The following is a 20,478-nucleotide window of genomic DNA, read 5'->3' as shown; positions in this document are numbered from 1 at the left end:
AAATTAATTCCCACTTATTCTGAAAACAAACTTTTATACACCTTATGTGTTCTTATTAGTTTAGAGGGAAGGAATTAGAGATTAATCCAGGTGATAATGGAAAAAAAACAGTTGTAAAAAAAATAAATAATAATAATAATAATAATAATAATAATAATAATAATAATAATAATAATAATAATATAAACCAACTTTGCTTAATGCGTTCACCACAAATCTGGAACAAACTTCCAGAAAACTAAACAGCTGAAACACTGAGTTCCCTTAAATCTAAACTAAAAACCCACCTTAGAGTCACTTTTGAACCATATTAATGAAACACTGACCAACATTTTGATGTGTAATGTCAGTACTTGACTGAATGTAATGTTTACTGGTTTACTGTGTTTATGTGCATCAGGGTTTTACTGATGTGAAGTTCAGCTCTTGGCAGTTGGTGGTTACCATAGCAACCAGTAACTGACAAGCTCCGCCCCCTTTTTCTGTTGCCGTCCTGTAACTGGTATATATTATTATCAGCTCTGTTTTCTTTACAAGTATTAACATATATTTTAGACAAATGTAATCATGCACGGTGTTTCATGAGTAATTTTGGTATGTTTGGAATGTTTTTAACTGTTATTATTAATGTTGTGCATTTTAGCTAAGTTTAATTTTACAACTGCTGCTACCTGCTCATTGGGAGCTATTGCTCTGTAGTTTGTTTAGGGTTGTTTATTATATTTTATTTAATGTTTAGTGGCAGAAACTGCTGGACTGATTTTAACCACCAACTTAATTTCATAAATTCAGTGAACTTGAACTGTTATGAAGTCAAACTACTGGACCTGAGACGAACACAGTGTTTTATTACTTTGTATTTTTGTGTTTTTTTTTTTTTTAATGTTAACCACTTTGAAATGGCTGGTTGCTGAAATGTGCTATAAAAATAAACTTGATTGATTTATTGATTTAAAACTATTATATTCTGTTTATCTTGAAGCCTCATTCACTGTATTTTCACTAAGCTGAAATCTATTTAAAACAATAAGCTATTTTAAATGCTGAATGTTATTTAGCATTAATTATAGCAGCCGGTTTTCTCTAAACTGAGGATTTAAAGCTAAAATTCAGTGAAATAAAACATTTTTACCAAATTAAAATATTTTTATGCAAAGTTAAATGAAGAATCTGTTTTTTTTAACAATATAAACACCTTACAGGTGTATTTTGCTTTTAATGAGTATGTCCAATTATGTATGTTTTTCTTCTTTACTACCCTCTACAGAGGCTAATGCCATAGGCCAGCTGTGAAAGCTCTCATCATCACTACTCAGTTCAAACTACAACAAACTCTTAGACTCACACTGAAAAGTCCAACATAAGCAAACAGAAGGAAATCCTGGTGCAGTAAAGACTGTATCTCTCTAACCCAGAGTTGAGCAATTTGTCCTTCTGCCAGTTTGGTTGGACGCTGGCTGCATTTTAGCTCCAATCCATCTGCTTGGCTCTTCAGGAGATATAAAACCTGAATGAAATCACGTTTAAACGAGCAGAGAAGTCGGTCAAAGAGTGATTTACCTTTCATACCAACCAGGAGGGAGGAATGTGAAGCATGGCGGCTACCGCTAGCAATATTACGTCACATCAGAGGCGGTGTGGGCGGCCATTTGTAAAGTTACGCAGTCAGAAATTACAAACATTTAACCCAAACTACCGCTGCAAATTTTTAACTGTGTAACTTTAACTAAGCTTTGTACCAGTTTAGGAAGTGCTGTTCACTTGTGATCTCATTTGATAAAATTCCCCAACAATTAATTTTTTTCTGCTTAAAACCTGATAGAAAAGGACCAAATATTTACAGACGTTCCTGAGGATAATTGCCAATAACTCTCCAACGGGGCTAAATGCAGTATTTCAAAAAGCACAGAGGTAAATATAGTGCTACAGATGATAATTATATTGGAGAAACATCTAAAAAGATATATTATTTATTGAGTTAATCCTGGAAACATTTATTATATATGTTAGACACTAACTCTAAGACACTGCACTCTTTGTAATAGCAAAATTAGTGAATTTATTTGGCTTGAAAGCTTTAACAGATTGATTGACTCATTTTCTAAACTCACTTAATGCTGTGCAGAGCAGATGAATTTCTCCAGCTGCTGCTCATAGGAAACAGATCTCAAGCTTTTGTCTTTTTCATGCATTATAAGACTGATTTAGTTTCCACTTAAAGGCCCAATCAAAGCAGCCATTGGGACTAAAGTGGTAAACAGTTTGAGTGGAAACCAGCTGCTGACACAATTTATAAGCTACATGTCGGTACAAATGGAGAAGCCATAAGTGCAACCTTTTAAAACATTAAAAACCAACAGGAATCCTGTCAACAGGAGGCGGACCGATAGCGTTAACACGATTTAGTCGATAAATTCCTCGTTTTAACTTTATCAGCCACAACAGTAACAGAAAGGCCAAAAATAGCTACACATTAACTGTTTTCATTTTCACCAGAGGTGGGTAGAGTACCCAAAAAATGTACTGAAGTAAGACTTAACAGGGTGTTGCTAGGTAACCAAAGAGTGAGTGAGTGAGTTGCTAGGTAACCAAAGAGTGAGTGAGTTGCTAGGTAACCACGGAATGAGTGAGTTAGGTAGAGAGTAGACAAAGATTGTACTCAAGTAAGAGTAGCACCACTTTAACCACTGTTTTGGTTAAAACATGTTTGTTCTTCATTCAGTGGGTAGAAAATCCAGAAATTTTACTAAAATAAGAGTAGAGGTACTTCAATATATTTTTACTGAAAAGTAAAAAAATAGCCATCCAAGAAATTACTTAAGTAAGACTAAAAAAGTATTTGGTACAAAAGTACTGAGTAACGGATGAAACTTAATTTCATATTTAAAAATTAATAATTAAGCAATAAACTTCACGCTAAATAGGAAACATAACTCGCCTAATTCACTGTTAATCATTCCCAACAATGACAAAAAGCACAAATTTTGATACAGCAAAAAATATCTCATTCTGGTGTGAAAACTCATCAAATTTTTTTTTTTTCGAAATTGCATTAAGCAAATCTATTTTCTTAATTGCAATTTGCACAATTCTACAGTCAATGTAGACGCAGCTAATGTCTTCCTGTGCTCTAAATTTTATGCGTTCTGATTTCATCAGAAGCTGAATTTATTAGCTGTAAGCCATAATCTTTAAAATAACAGAAATAAATGAATGGAGTTACAAAAAATAAATGACACTTTTTAATATTATTTGCTGAAATGCACCTGTATGACTTCAAAATGACATAACAATATGTTCTGTTTTGGTAAAGAATCAATAAACTTCACGCTAAATAGGAAGCATAACTCGCCTAATTCACTGTTTATTATTTCCAGCAATGGCAAATGAGTTGAGTCTGTTATCAAAAGCACTCTGACTTTTAACAGCCTATTTGTCCAGATTTTAACTGACGTTTTAACAAAATTCTCATACTGTTTAGTGTCGGTAAATCATGTTCGGCCTGCAGACTTTCCCACGCCGCGCTCCATCTAAATCAAACAGAAGTGAAGTGGAAGAACATAAAACAAACAGAAAGGACAGAGGACAGAAAGGCAGTGACAGAGATGAAATGAGAGTCGGGAGTTGTGGCTGTGAACTCACTCTGTGTTTGAGAAAGTGGTTAAAAAGCGCTCAGTCAGGACTTTTTCATTAAAGTGGGATATAAGGCTCAAGTTGACATTTAGGCAGGAATCATCTACGCTGCTAGGAGATCGCACGAAACACGCAAAAACCCAAACTTCAGCGAGTGTTTGCGTGCGTCTGTGTGGAGCGATTATCTTCTTTCTACCCCAAGTTCTGTGGGACACGACGCTAATCGTTTATTTGCTCTCTCAGTGTCGAGGAAAGATGGTGGGAAAGCAAAGTGATGCGTCTTACTCAGAACCGACACCTGGAATCAGAGCTTAAAAATAAAATCTGATTTTTTCAAAACAAATCCCACTTTAATAGATATTTTGTCGTGGTTTTATTTGTTAAAAAAGAAATTACAAATGACAGAAAATGTTTTCAAAAAATGTCTTTTATTGAGTCATCTTTTAAAACACTTTTTGCTTTATTACGAGGTTTTACACAGCTACACTATTGGTAGCAACAACTAACCAGAGTAACCAGTTACATTTACTTGAGTAACACTTTGGAAAAAAAATATTTTTAGGAGTATTTTTACTATGCTGTACTTGGGTCAATTTATTATGAAGTATTTCTACTTTTGCTTAAGTAAAATTTCTCCACACTCAACCCACTTTACTGAACAATCAACAAGCTTATTTTAACCTAAAATTACCAGACACACACCTGCAGTTTTTGTTGAAGTTTCAAAAGTTTTACATTGAAAGATTCTGATATTGTTATTTATATAAATTATTTTAAAATAGACCACCATTTAAACATAAGTTTATGTTTTTATGTAATTTTTAAATATTGAACGACTGACGTTTTGACCAGTACTTTTTACCAAATACTTTTTTACTCTTACTTGAGTAATTTCACAAATAGTACCATTACTTTTACTTGAGTAAAAATATGTTAAGCAAAGTCGTGCTACTCTTACTTGAGTAAATTTGTGTCTCACTCATTCTGTGGTTACCCAGCAACACCCTGGTGAGTAACTGGCAGATGTTTCAGTTTTCACCACTGTGCTTCGTAACTTCTTGTAAGTAAAAGAAGAAAATGAGCATAACAGCTAGAGATGGAAAGAGAGAAGCTCACATGAACAGTTTCGCAATAGTTTTGATATTTAAACAAAAAACGAATCAATATTTATCGATACGTTTATATCGCGATACATTCTTCAGCCATATTGTCCAGCCTACAGTAAAGTGGGAACCAGTTATTGGTTTGGTTTTGACACCCTGTATTACTCTCATATTATTTATGCTGTGTTCATACTGAAGTGACCCAATTCCAGTTTTTGTCAAATTTGACATTTTTGGTTTCCATTTCCAAATGCAACTTGTATGGGATCTCTAGTGTGAACTGAAAACGACCTGAAAGTGTCCCGCATGCGCAGTAGAGGGCGCAATGACGTCACACACAGTGTTTTGCCAACCACTATAAAAGAAGTGCTGAGTGTTTGCAGAAGTGAACATGGATGCTAACGATGGAGCATAGCTAATGATTTTAAAGTTGTTATCCAAAAAGAGCCAGAACATTTACATCTTATCATGGTCTGCCATGGTTGTTGTTTTTCTTCCCTCTTGCAAGTATCAGGATGCAGAATGGTGCGTTGGTCGGGTATGAGTGACGTTCAGGTTGGATGAACGCGACCTGGACGATCAGATTCTGGTCACATTTGAAAAGATCAGACAGTATCGGATATCCAACCCCATCTGGGTCGATTCAAAAAGATCTGATCTGCGTTGACAGTCATGATCAGACACAGGTCACATTAAGACAAAAGAGAATGGAGGTCAGTGTGAACTTTGGCGTTTTCTCTCCTGACAGTCCAGTAGATTCAGTTCGATTAGCAAGCAAAATTTCAATGTGTCAAACAACCAAACCATATATATATATATATACATACATGTATCCAATATATATGATTCATTATTAATCATTATTTATTGGTGTTTGTATAGTTATATAAATATAGATATTACTAAATAATTTATTAAATAAATTATGAACGGCTGTGTGCTTTGTAATATGCTCTTCATACATCGATATCAGAATATTCCATTCCTATTCTATTGTTATAGCCACTAAGCATATTTAAATATGATGAACTATGTATTAAAAACCTATTTAAAAAATACAATTGTTTATAAATGTTGCTTTGATAGATATTTGAATATGGTTTACAGAAACAAAAAGTGTGTTATGATCGATTAAATGCGCTGATACGTCATTGTGCTGCTAAACGCATAACGCTGAGTGGAGTGGTGTACCGCTCCAAGATGGCCGCCCTAAATCTCGTCAGCAACAATAGGCGAGAGCGGTCCATGAGGCGTCTATCCTTATGTCTATGATTTCTCCTGCTAGCTCTAGAGTCACGTGTTTGTTTTGATTGTATTTACCCAGAATGCCCGGCACTGTAGTCCACTTCCTACTTTTGGAGCGGACTTTGGGCTGCTTGTATTCAAACAGCACCAGAGTTCACTTTTCTGGCCCAATTTCACATTCACACCTCGCAAACGAACCAGACGTTCTAGATAAACAAACTAGAGTTTGATTAAAGCGCATCATCCCGACACTATTTCATTTTATGTATTTTTTCTTCTTTTTTTACTTGCTTTAACATCAATTACCCGTTGGGGAATCAAATAAACCTGAGCCTGCCTTTCTGTGTCGAACACTGAAAGTCAATGAAATGAGATATTGCTGTGCTTAACGTATTGCTACGCACTCTTTACTTTTTCTAACATAGAAAGTTACCAGCACTAGATATTCTGTTTTTTGTGTGTCTCCATGTTCTGAAATTAAATGGAGTAGTAGGACAATATTGAAATAAATGCTGGCATGTCTTTGTGAAAAGTGAATGAAAGTGCTCTACAGAACCTGGAGTTTGTTCAAAACGTTCCAGTTTGATGGACTGAAGGAAATCGACATAAAAGCAGGTCGGCCACTCTCTGACCTCTCAACATGAGCGAACTGAATCATCTCGTCATTTGTCTCCAACAAACATCCGACTGTCTCCAGTGTGTGTGGTCTCAGCTGGATCCAAATGGATAGTTCAAAGCTATAAAACTCATTTTAGAAGTCAAATTACCTGTAAAATTGAAGCATATGAGTCATATAAAACACAATCTCTCTATTGACATCATAGAAAACTCCCATGCCAAAGTTCAGTCACCCGTGGACATTAACCTATTTTCTCCCCTCATTAAAAAGATACTTCATTCATGACTGCTGAAACACAAAGTAACCATTTTCTGCGGATGAATTGCATTAAATGAATTTCCTGTCTTTTGAAGCTCAAAGCTGTGATGGAAAAATGCAGCAAATCAGGTGTGGAGCTATCTATTCATCTAGATTTCAGTGAGAAATTAACAGATCTTGACTTCAATTTAGGAGGTCAAACGTTCAGTTTATTTGTTGATTTTGTAAAACAGGATTTTTTAATTATTATTGACACATTAAAAGCAACAAAAATGCAGATAAAGCATTAAAATTGGTCACATTTATATTTAGTCAAGTTTTATTGATACATATAACTATTTTATTGATTGTTTATTGAAACTATGCACAATATATGATGATAATCATGAGATTAGATAAATAATAATAAAAAAAAAATAGTCTCACCTTCTGCCTCAGAAGTGAAAAGGAACAAAAATCACAGCTCTGCCTTCCTCATAATCTCCTCCAAACAGTTGCGTCTTCACGCTTTTTACCTCCTGAAAGTGAAATCACCGCTACCTTTAACTAAACCGAGAGAAAAGAGAAACTGCAGCATGAACTCCTCCTGTCAGTGTTGCAGAGACTGTCAGCAGCCTTGCAGTGCAGCCCAAACGCGGACATGTGGAATAATAAATCCACAACATCGTCATGTGACCACTACCAACGTCCAGAGACGCTCTGCCGCTGCTTGACAGGAAGGAGAGTCACGTTTCTCCAGGAGCTGGACGTGCGCGCCCTCTGCTGGACACAGAGGAGAAATCACTATAAAAATCTGAGTTCAACATGTTTTTACTGCGTTTTAGGGCCGTTAATGATAGAAAAGACGAGGAATAAATTTCCGAAAAAAGAAAAAAAAATTAATCTACAAAAATGTCGATATAAAACTTGAATTTTTTGAGATCCAAAAGTTGAAAATATGTGAAAAATAAGCTTAGAAAATTTTAGATCAATCTCAAAAATGTTCAAGAAAAAATATGGACATTTCTGATTCTGGAAAGTGGAATATTTCCTAGATTAAAAACTGAGAATTTTTTAAAAATTACTATCAGAATTTTTCTAGAAACATTTTGGAAATCTTTTAGCTCCAACAGTTAAAAATTTGTGAAAACAAATCTCAGAAATTTTCAAAAAAAAAAAAAAAAAAAAAAAAACTAGGAAATTTCTAAGTTTCGAAAGTAAATCAACAGTTGAAGCCAAGAAATTTGAAGAAACTAGGAAGCGAGTTTTGTCTGGAAAATTTCAGGAAAAATGTTTTTTAGCAAATTTTTAAACCAACTCAGAAATATATACATTTTTTTCTCAAAATGTTGAGATTAATTTAAAAATTTCTCATTTTTTCTAGCAAATTTTTGACTTAAAAATGTACAAGTTTTGTCTAGAAAATTTCTGAGATTAATATAAAAATTTCTGAGTTTTTTAGGAATTATTTAAACTTTTAACCTGAGAAATATATTTTTTTCCTCAAAAATGTCTGAGATTAATCTCAAGATTTCTCTAATTTTCCTAGCAAAGTTTAGACTTTTATAACTAAGTAATTTACGAGTTTTGTCTAGAAAATTTCTGAGATTAATCTAAAATTTTTAGCAAAGATTTACTCCTGTTTTGTTATTATTCAGTGAAAAGTGTTGACTACTATAACAAAATCAAACATTTACGCAACATAATTATCTTTACCAGTGACGTCAAAACATTCCTGACAACACCTGAAGGCATCACGGAGTGGGCGGGGCGTAAATATACCTGAGCCGAAACGTCCTTTGGTTGGGCAGGTATTCAGGAAGTCCAACATCAAACATACCGAACTGAAGGTAAAAACGGCAAATAGCTGAAACATAATCTGTGAGATATAATCTGTGAGATATAATCTGTGAGATATAATCCGTTTCTGTGTTCAACTTTAACTGTGATTTTCATGTTTGACGTTTAGAAACAGTGAGTTGTTCTTCATATTGGGCGGGTCGCTTCTTTCTGCTGATCTGACGATCATTTTGATAATTATATCAGTATAATACGGACCATGTGTAGAAACCAGCTAATTTAATGCTCCTTCAGACACTGGAACATTTTTAACTTTGTAAAAAGTGTGCTTTAAATTTAAATCTATAAATTTGCCAAATTAAACATAAAAGTATGCAGAAAGACGCTATATATAATATTAGATACTCGTGGTTCACATTTTAGTTTATTGAAGTTGATTTAAAATAAACGCAACTCTTTTCTCTCTGCTGCCATTGCTCTAATTATATCCACGTTTCAGTTTAATCATACTTTAAATACACTTATGAATTGTTCTATCTTGATATTAAGATATTATAAGTATATATGTAAGTTTATGCAGTGGAAACAAGTTTCTTAAAGTATTCTTAAAGTTAACTCAAACTGCAATGTTTTAACAAAATCACAAGAATCAAAAATCTATTTATTCTTATCAATACATTGTGGCAGAAATAAGTAAAAAGCAGCCTATCAAGTATTAAATTATAAAATAATTATTGGTATTAGTGAAATTAGTCTTAAATTTCTCTATATTTTTCAGAATAAGCCAAGTAAACGTCAATATGCTATTTTTCAGTTGAATCTTTGGTATAAAATAATTAATAGTTCTTTTGAATAACTTAGATTTTGCTCTGCCACATAAATAAGCTGCAGCATTTGGATCTGAATATGACTTTATGGCTATGAATTGGACCAGTTAAACTGAATCTGGAGACATTTTGGTTCTGTTTGTCTGTTTTCTGACAGTTTGCTTTCTCCACTGCTGTGCTGAACAGATAAAACTCCTCTTCATGTTCGGCTTGCTACCCAAAGCCTGAACGTTTTGCTGGAACTGGTCATTCCTGCTGCGCTTGCTAACAGCCTGGTTCCAGAAAAAACGCCCCAAAGCATGATGCTTCCCCCACCGCCTTACCTCCAGTGTTCTTTAGCAGAACAAACCTTAGTAAAGTCGTCCATTACACAAGCTTTGGGAAACTTTAGATATTTTTTTTTTTTTACAAACCTTGGATGTTTTAATTAGTAATAAATTAATTCCATCTCACCTCTTTTAATGACGTTCTTTGACTTTTCATCACTTTTTCACCATATTCTCATCTCTACACTGTTAGAAATTATTTTGTGCTCTTCTCCTGACTTATACTTTTAGACATATTTTGCAAGATCTCTTGACATTCAGAGTGAGATGACACTGAGAAAAGCAGTTTCTGCACTTAATCAGAAGGCAGGTGAATATGAACACTATGCAGCCACATTATTTTACTTCATTCCCCCCATTTTTTTTGTTGTAATTCTCCAGGAAACCACAAGGTGGCGAAGTTACATCTTGGCAGGCTTCAGTTGTGCCACAATTCATCTCATTTTATGAGACCATATAATCTGCTGGCTGCATCTCTGAAATATGAAAGTGACAGAGAGGATTTCTGCTTGAGCTACGGGACGTAAATGTTGTTTTCCAACTTATTCAGAATATTTCCCGGCAGACCTGCGACCTCCTGCAAGGTTCTGGCAAATTGGCTTGCAGGAGGAAATTCATCCTGGTCTCCTTCAAGCAGCAGCAGACCTGCTGGAGAGCGGCAAAGGAACGACTCTGACGCTTCTGTTTGGGATTAACTCAAATAAGATTCATATTTTTAAAGCACTCCGCACCGTGAAAAGGTTTTCCTCTTGCAGACTTTCTCATGTTTTTGTTTTACTGTCTCAAATATTCTGGATCAAACACATTTAATGAAATACAAAGGCTACGTTCACAAACCAAACAAAATGTTCTTTTTTATTTCTTTTTTCCCATTATGTGACCAAGACCCAACTTTTTCAGGGCAGTCTGAAAGGCCCAACACACCACACAAATAAAAAATCTGATTTCTTCCATTTCCTGATGTGGTGTTGCTTCAGATAAATATCTATTGCTCATCTGCCACTGCAGGCAGGAAAAACTTAGTAAATTTACAGCAAAGAACTCAGAAATTGGACATTTATGAGCTTCAGAAGTTTAATATATGTGAGAAAATTCCATATTAATCAGATATGGAAATTTCTGAGTTTGAAAAATCAGAAATTTTGAGATTAATCTACAAAATTTTCTACAAAAAACTTGGAAATTTCTTAGTTTCAAAATTTGAAAATGTTCAAGTTTTGAAAATTTTTATCAACATTTCTGAATCGTCTAAAAATTTCAGAATTCTTTTTCTAGGTTTTTTTTTCTATTGGAGTTCGAAAATGTCCTTGTTTTTCTAGAAATGTTCTGAGGTTAATCTCAAAATTTCAGAGTTTTTTGGGGGATTTAGTCCTTTTTTCAATCTGCGATGGCTCTACCGCGCTGTCTGATGCACTGATGGTTTTCAAAGCGTCTCCAATCATCACATTTTCCGTTCCAGATGAATCTGTTATTGACTTTCTTTTATGAAATAGATTATTGCTCCTTAACCTTTTAGCCTACTTCATGTTTTCAGTCAGAAACCTTTTAAAAGTCGGATACATCTGGATGTTTGAGTTGGTCTTCACCTTTCTCAAATGAAACTACAAACAGCTTTTTGTGTTCAAGTTAAAATAAAGTAAAAAAGTAGGAGAAATGTGTCTGTTTTCACTTTGGTGGCTGCAGAAAAAGCAAAAGCTGCTGCGTTTAGTAACGGAGATCTATAGGAAGCAGTAATGTGCGTTGGTGCATATTACATTTGTTTACAAGTCCTGGTTCAGTAGCTAAATCTAAATTAAAGTGCTTCCAGCAAATGAGACAAGCTGTATATACAGTGAGTTTATGTGTCTATAAAACCAGACCCACTGAGGCCTGTAAGGTTCAGGAAATGCTGCCCTCATGCCGAACATCAGCACTGCAGAACGCCGTCAGATTTCCTTCAGCCCAGCCACACTTTGTTGGTTAACTTCCTCCGTCTCTTTGCCCCGGTCACTTTCTGTATGTCACTCACTCCGCTGGGAGCTCGTTATTGTCTCAGCCAATCATACCTCATCCTTAATTAACTCAGGAAATTGCATTCCTGTATTTACAGCCCTAATAACTCGCCTGGCCTGCTGAAAAGGTCACATCAACAGTTTAGCAGGTTTTTGCACTACAGCACCGTAACCCAGAGGGACTGTAACAGAACCCCAAACCTGAGGGAGCCTGTAAAAAATCATAAAAAGAAAGTGTTTTTTGACCTTCGAACGTACTGAGATTCAGCTCAAAATGTTCACTGGAAAATAGGCTTATGTGGAAGAAGAAGGCGACGCGGCGGCACGTGTCAGAAACTGTTAAAGTGTTAAAGTCCTGACGCCACAGACAGACGAGTTTTGAGACGATGCGCCTGAAGGGTGAATGTCAGTGAGCGGATGTGTGCAAGTTCACAGCTGAGATCTGGTCGTCTGGGGACAGAAATCATTTATAATTTCTCTGCTTTTTTGGGAAACAACATGTGATTTTTATGGAGCAGCGTTTGAAAAATCCCAACAGAATGACGGCGCTGTGCAACGTGCTGGAAAAGACAAGTGCTTTGTTGTTGACTTGCCATTCTTGTTGGTTGTGCAGGAGGCTCCACTTCTGCTTTTCAAAGATGTTATGCTTCTTCAGCGCCTGGAAGAATTGGTTTTATAGAAAAGAAGCATGAAGAAGAATACTCAGTCAACAAGTTTAAGCTAAAAAGCAAAACATGAGAACAGGAACGCAGCACTGCCCCTTCCAAACATATAATCTACAAAACGTTTTTATCTTTTGTCTCTTTGGAGATCCTTTTTCTAATCGTCCAATCAGCAACCAGCTGGTATGTTAGGAAGATGGATCTCTAATGTTTTTCTTCTTGATGTAAGGAGACACCAGGGAAGACTCAGACTTTGAGCGTATTGTATCCTCAATGGTTCACGGTTTTTGTTTTCCATGCCAGGGTGATGCTGCGGTAGTTTGGGGATAATGAGCGAGCTGCATCCGGTGTCGTCCTGGTCCGTGGAAGAGGTGCTGGAGTGGATTCAGGAGCAGCATCCAGGACTCATGGAGATTCTCTACAAAGGCATCATCAAACACGACATATCAGGTACAAATAATCCCGTCTTTTTAAATCTAAACGACCAGAAGACGTTTGGTTTATAATCAGTGTTAGCAAAAGATTTTATGTTAAGTTCTACGGGGTTTTAGGACGCGTTCACACCAACCCAGTGTATTCTGGGCCAGACAATCTGGTTCGTTTAGGGAAGTGTGAATGTGTACTTGACCAAAAACGTCAACTCTGGTCCGCCTTGAGAAATCGGTCTTGGTTTGGTTGACGTAAGAAAGAGTGGTAAACACAGAAAGAGTTCCCAAAAGGTAACTGATGTTACAGTAAGTAAAGAAGGATGAAGCAAAGACTGAAAAACAAAGGGTGCGTTCCCACCGACCCGGTTCAGTCCGCTAACCGTAGTTCGTTTGACTAGAAAGTCCGGTTCATTTGGCGAGGTGCGAATGCATAATCGACCAAAAAAGCGAACTCTCAGTCTCAGTTTGATCAAAGTGAACTCTAACAGGAAGTGAACTACAGCGCGGGGCATTCTGGGTAAATACAACCAAAACAAACATTAAGTCTAACACTTTTTACCAAAGACAAAACAAAGCAAAACATTCCATGGAGAAGAAAGTTGCGCTCATGTCTTGTTTAGAGGTTTTTATATCGTTTTCTTCAGTGGTTTTTGCTGCAGTGCCCCCTCTGGCGGGGAGGGGAACAGGTTTTTTGAAAGCTTTGATAAATAAGAAAACCGGAGCAGCTGAAAATGTAACAAATGCAGCAGTTTTGGACTATGAGGTGTGAAAACATCTTTAGTTCAGTCTCCTGCTGTGAATGCTGATTTGTGGGTTGTAAATGACTTTGCAGGCCGAGCTCTACTGAGACTAAGGGAACATCACCTGCAGCTTCTCGGGGTGGAGGACGACGAGCAGCAGCAGGAAATACTGCAGGACCTTCTGCTTCTCAGAGTTCAGGAAGAAATCAATGAACTCAATGACATCTGCTCTGGTAAATACACCAGCGGCTGAGCAGCATACTGATACAGTACAGTCAGAAAAATCAGCTCTGCACAGAAGTGCAGCATTAACATAGATGAAAACAGCTCATTTGGCTCAGAGCTTAAAAACATGTAAGCTCAGTAAACATTGACTTTATTTGATCTCTTGTCTCCTGACCAGACTGTTTTTCTTCATAAAGACGGCGAAACGACAGAAAGATACCAGCTGGGTTTTTTATTTCCCGTCTATCCATTCATCTGTGCGAAGGAGATTGAAAGGTGGCAGTGATGGAAATAACAAGAGAAGGTGAACAGAGAGGAGGATCGATGGGGAGAGAGAGATGGGGAGAGAGAGAGAAACCCATTTCCTGTGTGAAATTTGACCCTCGCAGATGGATGAGATTAGTTTTTGTCTGGTTGTCTTTTTTTTTTTTTATCCCTATTGTCCATTTGTCTCCGTCCTTTTCCTCCGTCTGTATTCTGTTTAACCATACCAGTATCAAATATCCTGCAAATCTGTATTAAATAACACTCCCAGCATCCAGAAAGCCCTTGTGGCTGATGCTAAGAACTGCAAAAATAAAAATAAAAATTCTGTTTCCAGGTCTAGAAAAGTATTTTGTTTGCTGATTTTCTTTTTGTAAGTACATGTATAAAGTATTTATACAGTATGAACAGTTCAATATTTTGTCATAATAAAACTCTTTCATTTAGGTTCAAATCTAAAACTTGCTAAATTTGTTTCACTTAAAGAGCAGAAGACACAACTAAATGTTTTACAGTGCACCACTTCCTGTCGTCGTCTTCGTCTGTTTTACCAGTAATAACACACAGTAACGCTGCATTTTTGCAAAATGAACTAATTTCCATACAGTAAAAAAAAAACTTCTCATCCAAACACAAAAACTTTGAGTTTTGTCAGAATTGTTGTTTCGGTTTATTTTTGCAGTTCCAGTTTGAACATTTATATGTTGAATGGAGTCGCAGCTCATTGAGCCGTTTTCCATCCATTCATTGTTTTATTCTAACATTTTTATTCTAAAAACATTAATTTGGACTCAAGGTTTGATGGAAAAGTAGGTCACAACATTTTCTTTGTTTTTGTAATTTTCAGTTTGAAATTTTTCATCTTGGAAACATTTATTGTAACGTTAAAGACTAAAAATCTGAAAATGTAATAAAGAATTTATTTCAGCTTTTTTCTTCCTATATATAAAACTTTAAAACATAAAAAGTAAACCAGAAGATGCTGATATGCTTCCCTTCTGAAATATATTTTCAGTTTTTTCTTTAAAACAGACTTTGACATTTATTTTCATTTCTCAATAACATGAATTTATCTTCCAGTTCATGTTGGTTTGTGCTTATTATTAGATATTTGTCTTTTTAGTTCACAGCTAAACACAAAAATGTTAAAGAAGTCAGATCAACAGAGTTTGAGCTTTTCAAGTTTTTGCCACAGGAAAAAAAACAACAAATTAAAATTAGTAAAAAAAAACCAACTTTAAACAGAAATCTGCTAAATAAGATGCATCTGTGCAGCTTCTTCTGATATTTCTGATACTAAATTACAAAACCTGAACTGAAATAGTTTTGCTGTTTGCTTTTCTTTCTTTTCTGACTGATCTAAACTAAAAAGATATTATTTTTTTTACTTTGATGTAGAAAGAGAAGCATTTAAATAATTGTTTGCATTGATAAAGCAGCTCATCTAAAGATGCGGATCTTTAATGCTGCGTTGCCGACATCAACACCGTTTGTGCTGCGCGTCAAAGTTTCAGGCAGTGAAATAAAAAGTGCTGCTTTTGCAACATAATCTTGGCTGTTTGCTTTCTTCCTAATCATCCGTCTTTTGGACGCCGGAGTGCAATCATGAATCATTTGTTTGTGGCGGAGCGGCGTTTACAGCTGCAGCTCCTCATAAATACCCAGAGTTTCCACCATAACTCAGGTTTTTCTCTGTCGTCGGGGAAATCCTCCGGGAGAGAGCGCACAGCGAGATCTACTGCTAAAGCTAAAGGTCATAATAATGAAAACATATTAATGCAGACTTTCTTTGCAACCCTTAAATCAGGAGTCATAAGAGTTGAGGACAGAGTTGATAAAGTGTGTAATAAAACGTTGCATCACTCATATATCAGCCACAGTTACACTGTAAAAGTTTCAGAAAACTCAGGTCAAAGTTAAAATCTCTGCTCTAATATCCATAAACCATAAAAAAGGTTTCATGATCTGTTGAAAAAGACAGCTTTTCGATATCTTGTCATTTTTGAAGAATCAATATTTTATTTCAGTTCCTGGGTTTTAAAATAAGACATTTAAAAACAGAAGACGGATTTATTGTCTTCTGTTGATGTTTATGGAAAAGCAGATTGTTTCTGACTAAAAACATTCAGGTTTCAGGGTATTTTCTTCACTGTTTGTTTGTTTTAACCAGGTTAAGCTAAAACGAAACCACTTTAAATGACGACACATTTACAGAAAAATACTTTTTTAATCTTAAATATAAAATTAAAATTTTTTGAACATCTTTACTGCTCTGATAATGTTTTCTTTTAAGTAATTAGCCTCATTCTCTGTCTGTTTACTCCAGTTAAACTATTTCATGATTATTTCAATAATCGATTAATCCAATCAATTGTTCCAGCTCTAGGAGGCATGCAATGCAGTCATGCTGAATAAAGTATATTATGTGCACTGATGTCACTAGTTTTTTTAGATAAAAAAATAAGAATTACTGGAGAATCTTTGTTTTCAGTAACTGTTCTTCTCTTCTGTCAAAAACATTTTACCTTAATTGTTGAGTTTTCATTTGCTGTAAGAGGAAAATCATCAATCATACATAAAAGCCATAAAACAAGTTTTTGTGTAGTAAATCTTTGTAATGTGCTTCGCTTTGTGAATTAAATTGCTGAGATAAATTAACTTTTTCAAACTCATTTAATATAAAAGAGATTTTGAAAACCTTCTGACCTTTTTTCTGCATTTCACAGTTCATCTTTATATTATGTTGAGGTTTAACACGAGGTACTGCAAAAACACAAAATATGACCAAGTATTTTTGGTCTAGTTTCTAGTCTCTTATGGACTTGAAATGAGTCAAAATTAACTCACAAATAAGCTTGTTTTACGTCAATATTCATATTGGATTAAAAATACTTATTTCACTGGCAGATTATTTCACTTATGACAACAATTTTTTCCCATATTGCAGGTGAAACAATCTGCTGGTGGAGCTACAACTTTTTCACAAATATTAAGACTTTAACAAGCCTCTATATGTTGCAGAAAAGTTTCTTGTAAGTTAGTTTGTCTTATTTCAGGTGTGCTGAGATATTTGCACTAGAAAGACTTTTTTTCAGTTTCTGAAAAAGTTTTTTTACATATTTTTTGTCTCGAAAAAAATACTTGTTTTGGAAAAAGTTTTTTATTCTAAAAATACTTTTTTTTTCCAGTTTCTAGAAAAGTTTTTTGTTTCTAAATAAACAAAAACAAAAATCCCAAAACCTGCAGACAACCAGGCGTGGTTATCAAAATTTTGATAAGATTTTGCGTTTTTGCAGTGTAACGACTATAACATCACTGCAGCCTGTATTTTACATTTTAACTGGTAATATTAGTCAAGCTTTTGCAGCAACATGTTTGAGAATCTCTTTAAAAAATCTCCACCCTGTTAGGGACATGTAACAGCACGCTTATGAAACTTTGCCCATAAAGTTAGTGTGTGAGGAAGAGTGCTTTCACACACACACACACACATGCACACACCTTTTCCTCCTGTTTTCCTGAGCCTGCCGGTGAGGCTGTGTGTGTCTGAGTGTGATTAATCCTTCACGAGACGCCGTGGCATTTGACTTGGCAGGAACGACGACGGAGCAAAGCTTAGTCAGCACAAACATAAATCCATCTGACTGGCACAAAAAAGGGATGAGGACCTGCAGCAGTGACCCCGACTGCGAAGCACAGATGAAATGTCTGCAGAAGAAAAAGATGTAAACCGAGTTTAACGTATGGAAAACCTCAGAAACTCAAACTGGAGACTGTCAAATTCAAGACAACCGCAGGTAAAACATCCTGTGGTCATGAAGTTTATATATCTGTAGAAGACGGGTTTATCGTTTTATATGTTTACAACAGTTTTAAAAATCTAAATCAAATTTAGACAAAACTTTCTACATTAATTGTTATTTACTAACAGTAAAAGTTTATTGTGTTTGCCTGTACACTGCAAAAACACAAAATCTTACCACATATTTTTTGGTCTAGTTTCTAGCACACTTGGAATGAGACAAAACTAACTTAAAAGTAACTTTTCAGCAAGATAATGGAGCTTGTTTTAAGTCAGTAATTCCTTAATATTGATTAAAAAAAAGGACTAGTTCTACTGGTGCCGTTACCTAGCAACACCAGCCAAGCCCAGCCCGTCACCTAGCAACGCCAGCCAAGCCCAGCCTGTCACCTAGCAACCCAGTTCTAGTTCAGATTATTTCACTTATAACATGACATTTTTCACGTTATAAGTGAAACAATTTGCCAGTGAAACTAATACTTTTAGTGCAACTTTGCATTAAAATATCATTTAACAAATAATGTAAATTTTACACTTTTTATGCAACTTCTGATGCAACTTTGCATTAAAAATGTAATTATTTACTGAATGACACTTCATGACCACCGCCATAAACATTCATGACATTATGTCAGTCTTATGCACACCACTTCAAATAAAGACCCTGAAAAATGGCAGCTGCTACAAAGCATCAAATTTAATCAGACGGGATAAAATAAAGCAAATCAAAGGAAATGTCTGCATTTTTTAAAAATACCTTAGGATCAGGGGTGTAGAATATCAAAAATTGTACTAAAGAAAGAGCAGCACTATTTCAATATATTTTAAAATAATATTTGTAACTCCAGAGTAGGAACAGCATTTGGTAAAAGTGCTGCTGCGCTAACACGGCGCTGTGGTCCGGTGTCTCTGACTGGCTTCAGTCAACTTTGAACCCAGCTGTGAACCATCCACCATCTCCCAGCTACAGCGGTCTTTCTGTCACTTTCTTGTGATCTAGTCGAAGCTGCAGCGGCAGGATGGAAAGATCAATACTTACTTGAAGAAAAAATGAGTTTGCGCCAGTCCAGAAGAATGGAGGAAGCAGAGAGAAGTTCACTGTGAGTTCAGAGGGTTGTGACTCAGCAGCTCGCTTCACTTCAGAGGCCTCCCAGGCTGCAGCAACACGAGACCCTGAAACAACATCCACTCTCATTACGACTCGCTGGAAGCGCCGGCTGCCAACCTGCTGATGGCATCCAACCTTTGTGTGATAACTACAGCAGTGCTGCTGCCGCAAACTGGCATGAAAAACACACACAGCTCTTGGATCTTCATGGCAGCATCTTGGGACTCAGACGGGCTTCTGAGGATAAGATCTGTTAGTTAAAACCAGAGGCTGAAACACCCGGAGGATGAGTTCAAATGGAGGTTAAAGTTCTCTTTAATTTCATTTTAAAACATTTTTTCCTTATTCGTAAACAAGGAAAAGATGTGAAGCTTTACTAGGATGTTACTAACCTTAGATTATGTTTTCAACCAATTAGCACACATACATTGTGAAAACTCAGTTCAAAAATACTTAATTAATCCCAAAAGGTAATTAAATGTTATTGTAATTCATTCTTTATTCGGGTTCTTTCAGTTTCTTCAGATTTACTATTTGTCACACTTTAAAGGGGCAGTATCATGCCATGGCATATAATGCCATTTTATAGCACCATAAAGTAAACTGAATAAAAATTGTCTATATAAAAATTCAACATATGTCATTATGACTTAAAAATAAGTGAACTTTGTTATTTAAGGTATTGAAATTGTCTCTGTCTCTTTAAAAACTCCTTCTCTTTTTGAAACATCACATCTCTCCTCTATTAACCCTTTAGAAACATTTTTACCAGCGTTTCACTGAGATGTAGCTCCTACATTGAGTTCAGCAGATGTTTGCTAATTGCAGCTGGCTAGTCTGAAGGAGCAAAGTGGAGCAGAGGTGTGCTGTGAGGCAGAAACTCAGTAGCTTGGAAACTGCAGCTTAGGTCCAACCAGGCGTTTTGCACAGCTGAATGGTTGCCATGGAGATTCAAGCATTTCTCAAGCATGCATGAAAGAATCAAAGGAAAACTGAAGGAACAACATTATAACATGATGTAAAGCTAAAAAAAAGTTGATTTTACATAATATGGCCCCTTTAACGTGCAGATAACTCACTTATACAAAAGCAGTTTTCAAATATTTCAATTGTTAAGGAAAAAAGTTACCCAAACAAGCCTGGCCCTTTGTGACAAAATCTTAAATCATTGTGCTACTCTTGCAAAATCTGCATTAAACAACATACGTGGCCATTAAAACTGTGCAAAAAGTACTGATGAAAATGTACTATTTGTCAAATTATTCACTTACAACAAAACATTTTCCCGATGTTATGAGTGAAATAATCTGCCAGTGGAACTAGAACTTTTTAAATAATAAGGAGTTATTTACTTAAAAACAAGCTCCTATGTTGCTGAAGAGTTACTTGTAAGATAGTTTTGTGTAGTAAGATATCTGCGCTAGAAACTTTACTTACTTGGTGATATTTGGTGTTTTTGCAGTGAAAA

At 35.6% G+C, this 20,478-nt stretch overlaps 2 protein-coding genes and 1 long non-coding RNA gene across 7 annotated transcripts in view; 1 reads left to right on the top strand and 2 right to left on the bottom strand.

Annotated features, from left to right (window-relative positions):
* The window catches only part of scara5 (scavenger receptor class A, member 5 (putative)), an 80,671-nt gene extending 73,113 nt beyond the window's left edge, over nucleotides 1-7,558 (bottom strand). For both annotated transcript variants that reach the window (XM_015028753.1, XM_015028754.1), the window contains exon 1: nucleotides 7,285-7,558. The gene's annotated coding sequence lies outside the window, so the exon portion shown is untranslated. The remainder of the gene's footprint in view (nucleotides 1-7,284) is intronic.
* Nucleotides 7,559-8,581: 1,023 nt separating this feature from the next.
* LOC106945214 (sterile alpha motif domain-containing protein 12-like) lies at nucleotides 8,582-15,026 on the top strand. 3 transcript variants are annotated; one of them, XM_015028750.1, is made up of 4 exons: nucleotides 8,582-8,687; nucleotides 12,747-12,893; nucleotides 13,704-13,844; nucleotides 14,034-15,026. In XM_015028750.1, the coding sequence occupies exons 2-4, from the start codon at nucleotides 12,773-12,775 to the stop codon at nucleotides 14,120-14,122; spliced, it is 351 nt and encodes a 116-aa protein (XP_014884236.1). In that variant the 5' UTR covers nucleotides 8,582-8,687; nucleotides 12,747-12,772; the 3' UTR covers nucleotides 14,123-15,026. The 3 variants fall into 3 exon arrangements, with proteins under 3 accessions (XP_014884236.1, XP_014884238.1, XP_014884237.1); XM_015028752.1 differs by having other exon boundaries at nucleotides 14,015-15,026; XM_015028751.1 differs by lacking the exon at nucleotides 8,582-8,687 and adding an exon at nucleotides 9,599-10,480.
* A 2,264-nt stretch (nucleotides 15,027-17,290) lies between these two features.
* Nucleotides 17,291-20,478, bottom strand: LOC106945210 (uncharacterized). 2 transcript variants are annotated; one of them, XR_001424508.1, is made up of 3 exons: nucleotides 20,448-20,478; nucleotides 18,942-19,260; nucleotides 17,291-17,808 (listed from the first exon to the last, which is right to left on the bottom strand). It is a non-coding gene; the product is annotated as an uncharacterized LOC106945210 (long non-coding RNA). The 2 variants fall into 2 exon arrangements; XR_001424507.1 differs by lacking the exon at nucleotides 20,448-20,478 and having other exon boundaries at nucleotides 18,942-19,075; nucleotides 19,146-19,597.

Source organism: Poecilia latipinna, unplaced genomic scaffold, assembly GCF_001443285.1.
Source record: "Poecilia latipinna isolate Pla-1442-1.1 unplaced genomic scaffold, P_latipinna-1.0 Scaffold134, whole genome shotgun sequence".
NCBI lineage: Eukaryota > Metazoa > Chordata > Actinopteri > Cyprinodontiformes > Poeciliidae > Poecilia > Poecilia latipinna.
This window is presented reverse-complemented; position numbering and strand designations above follow the sequence as displayed.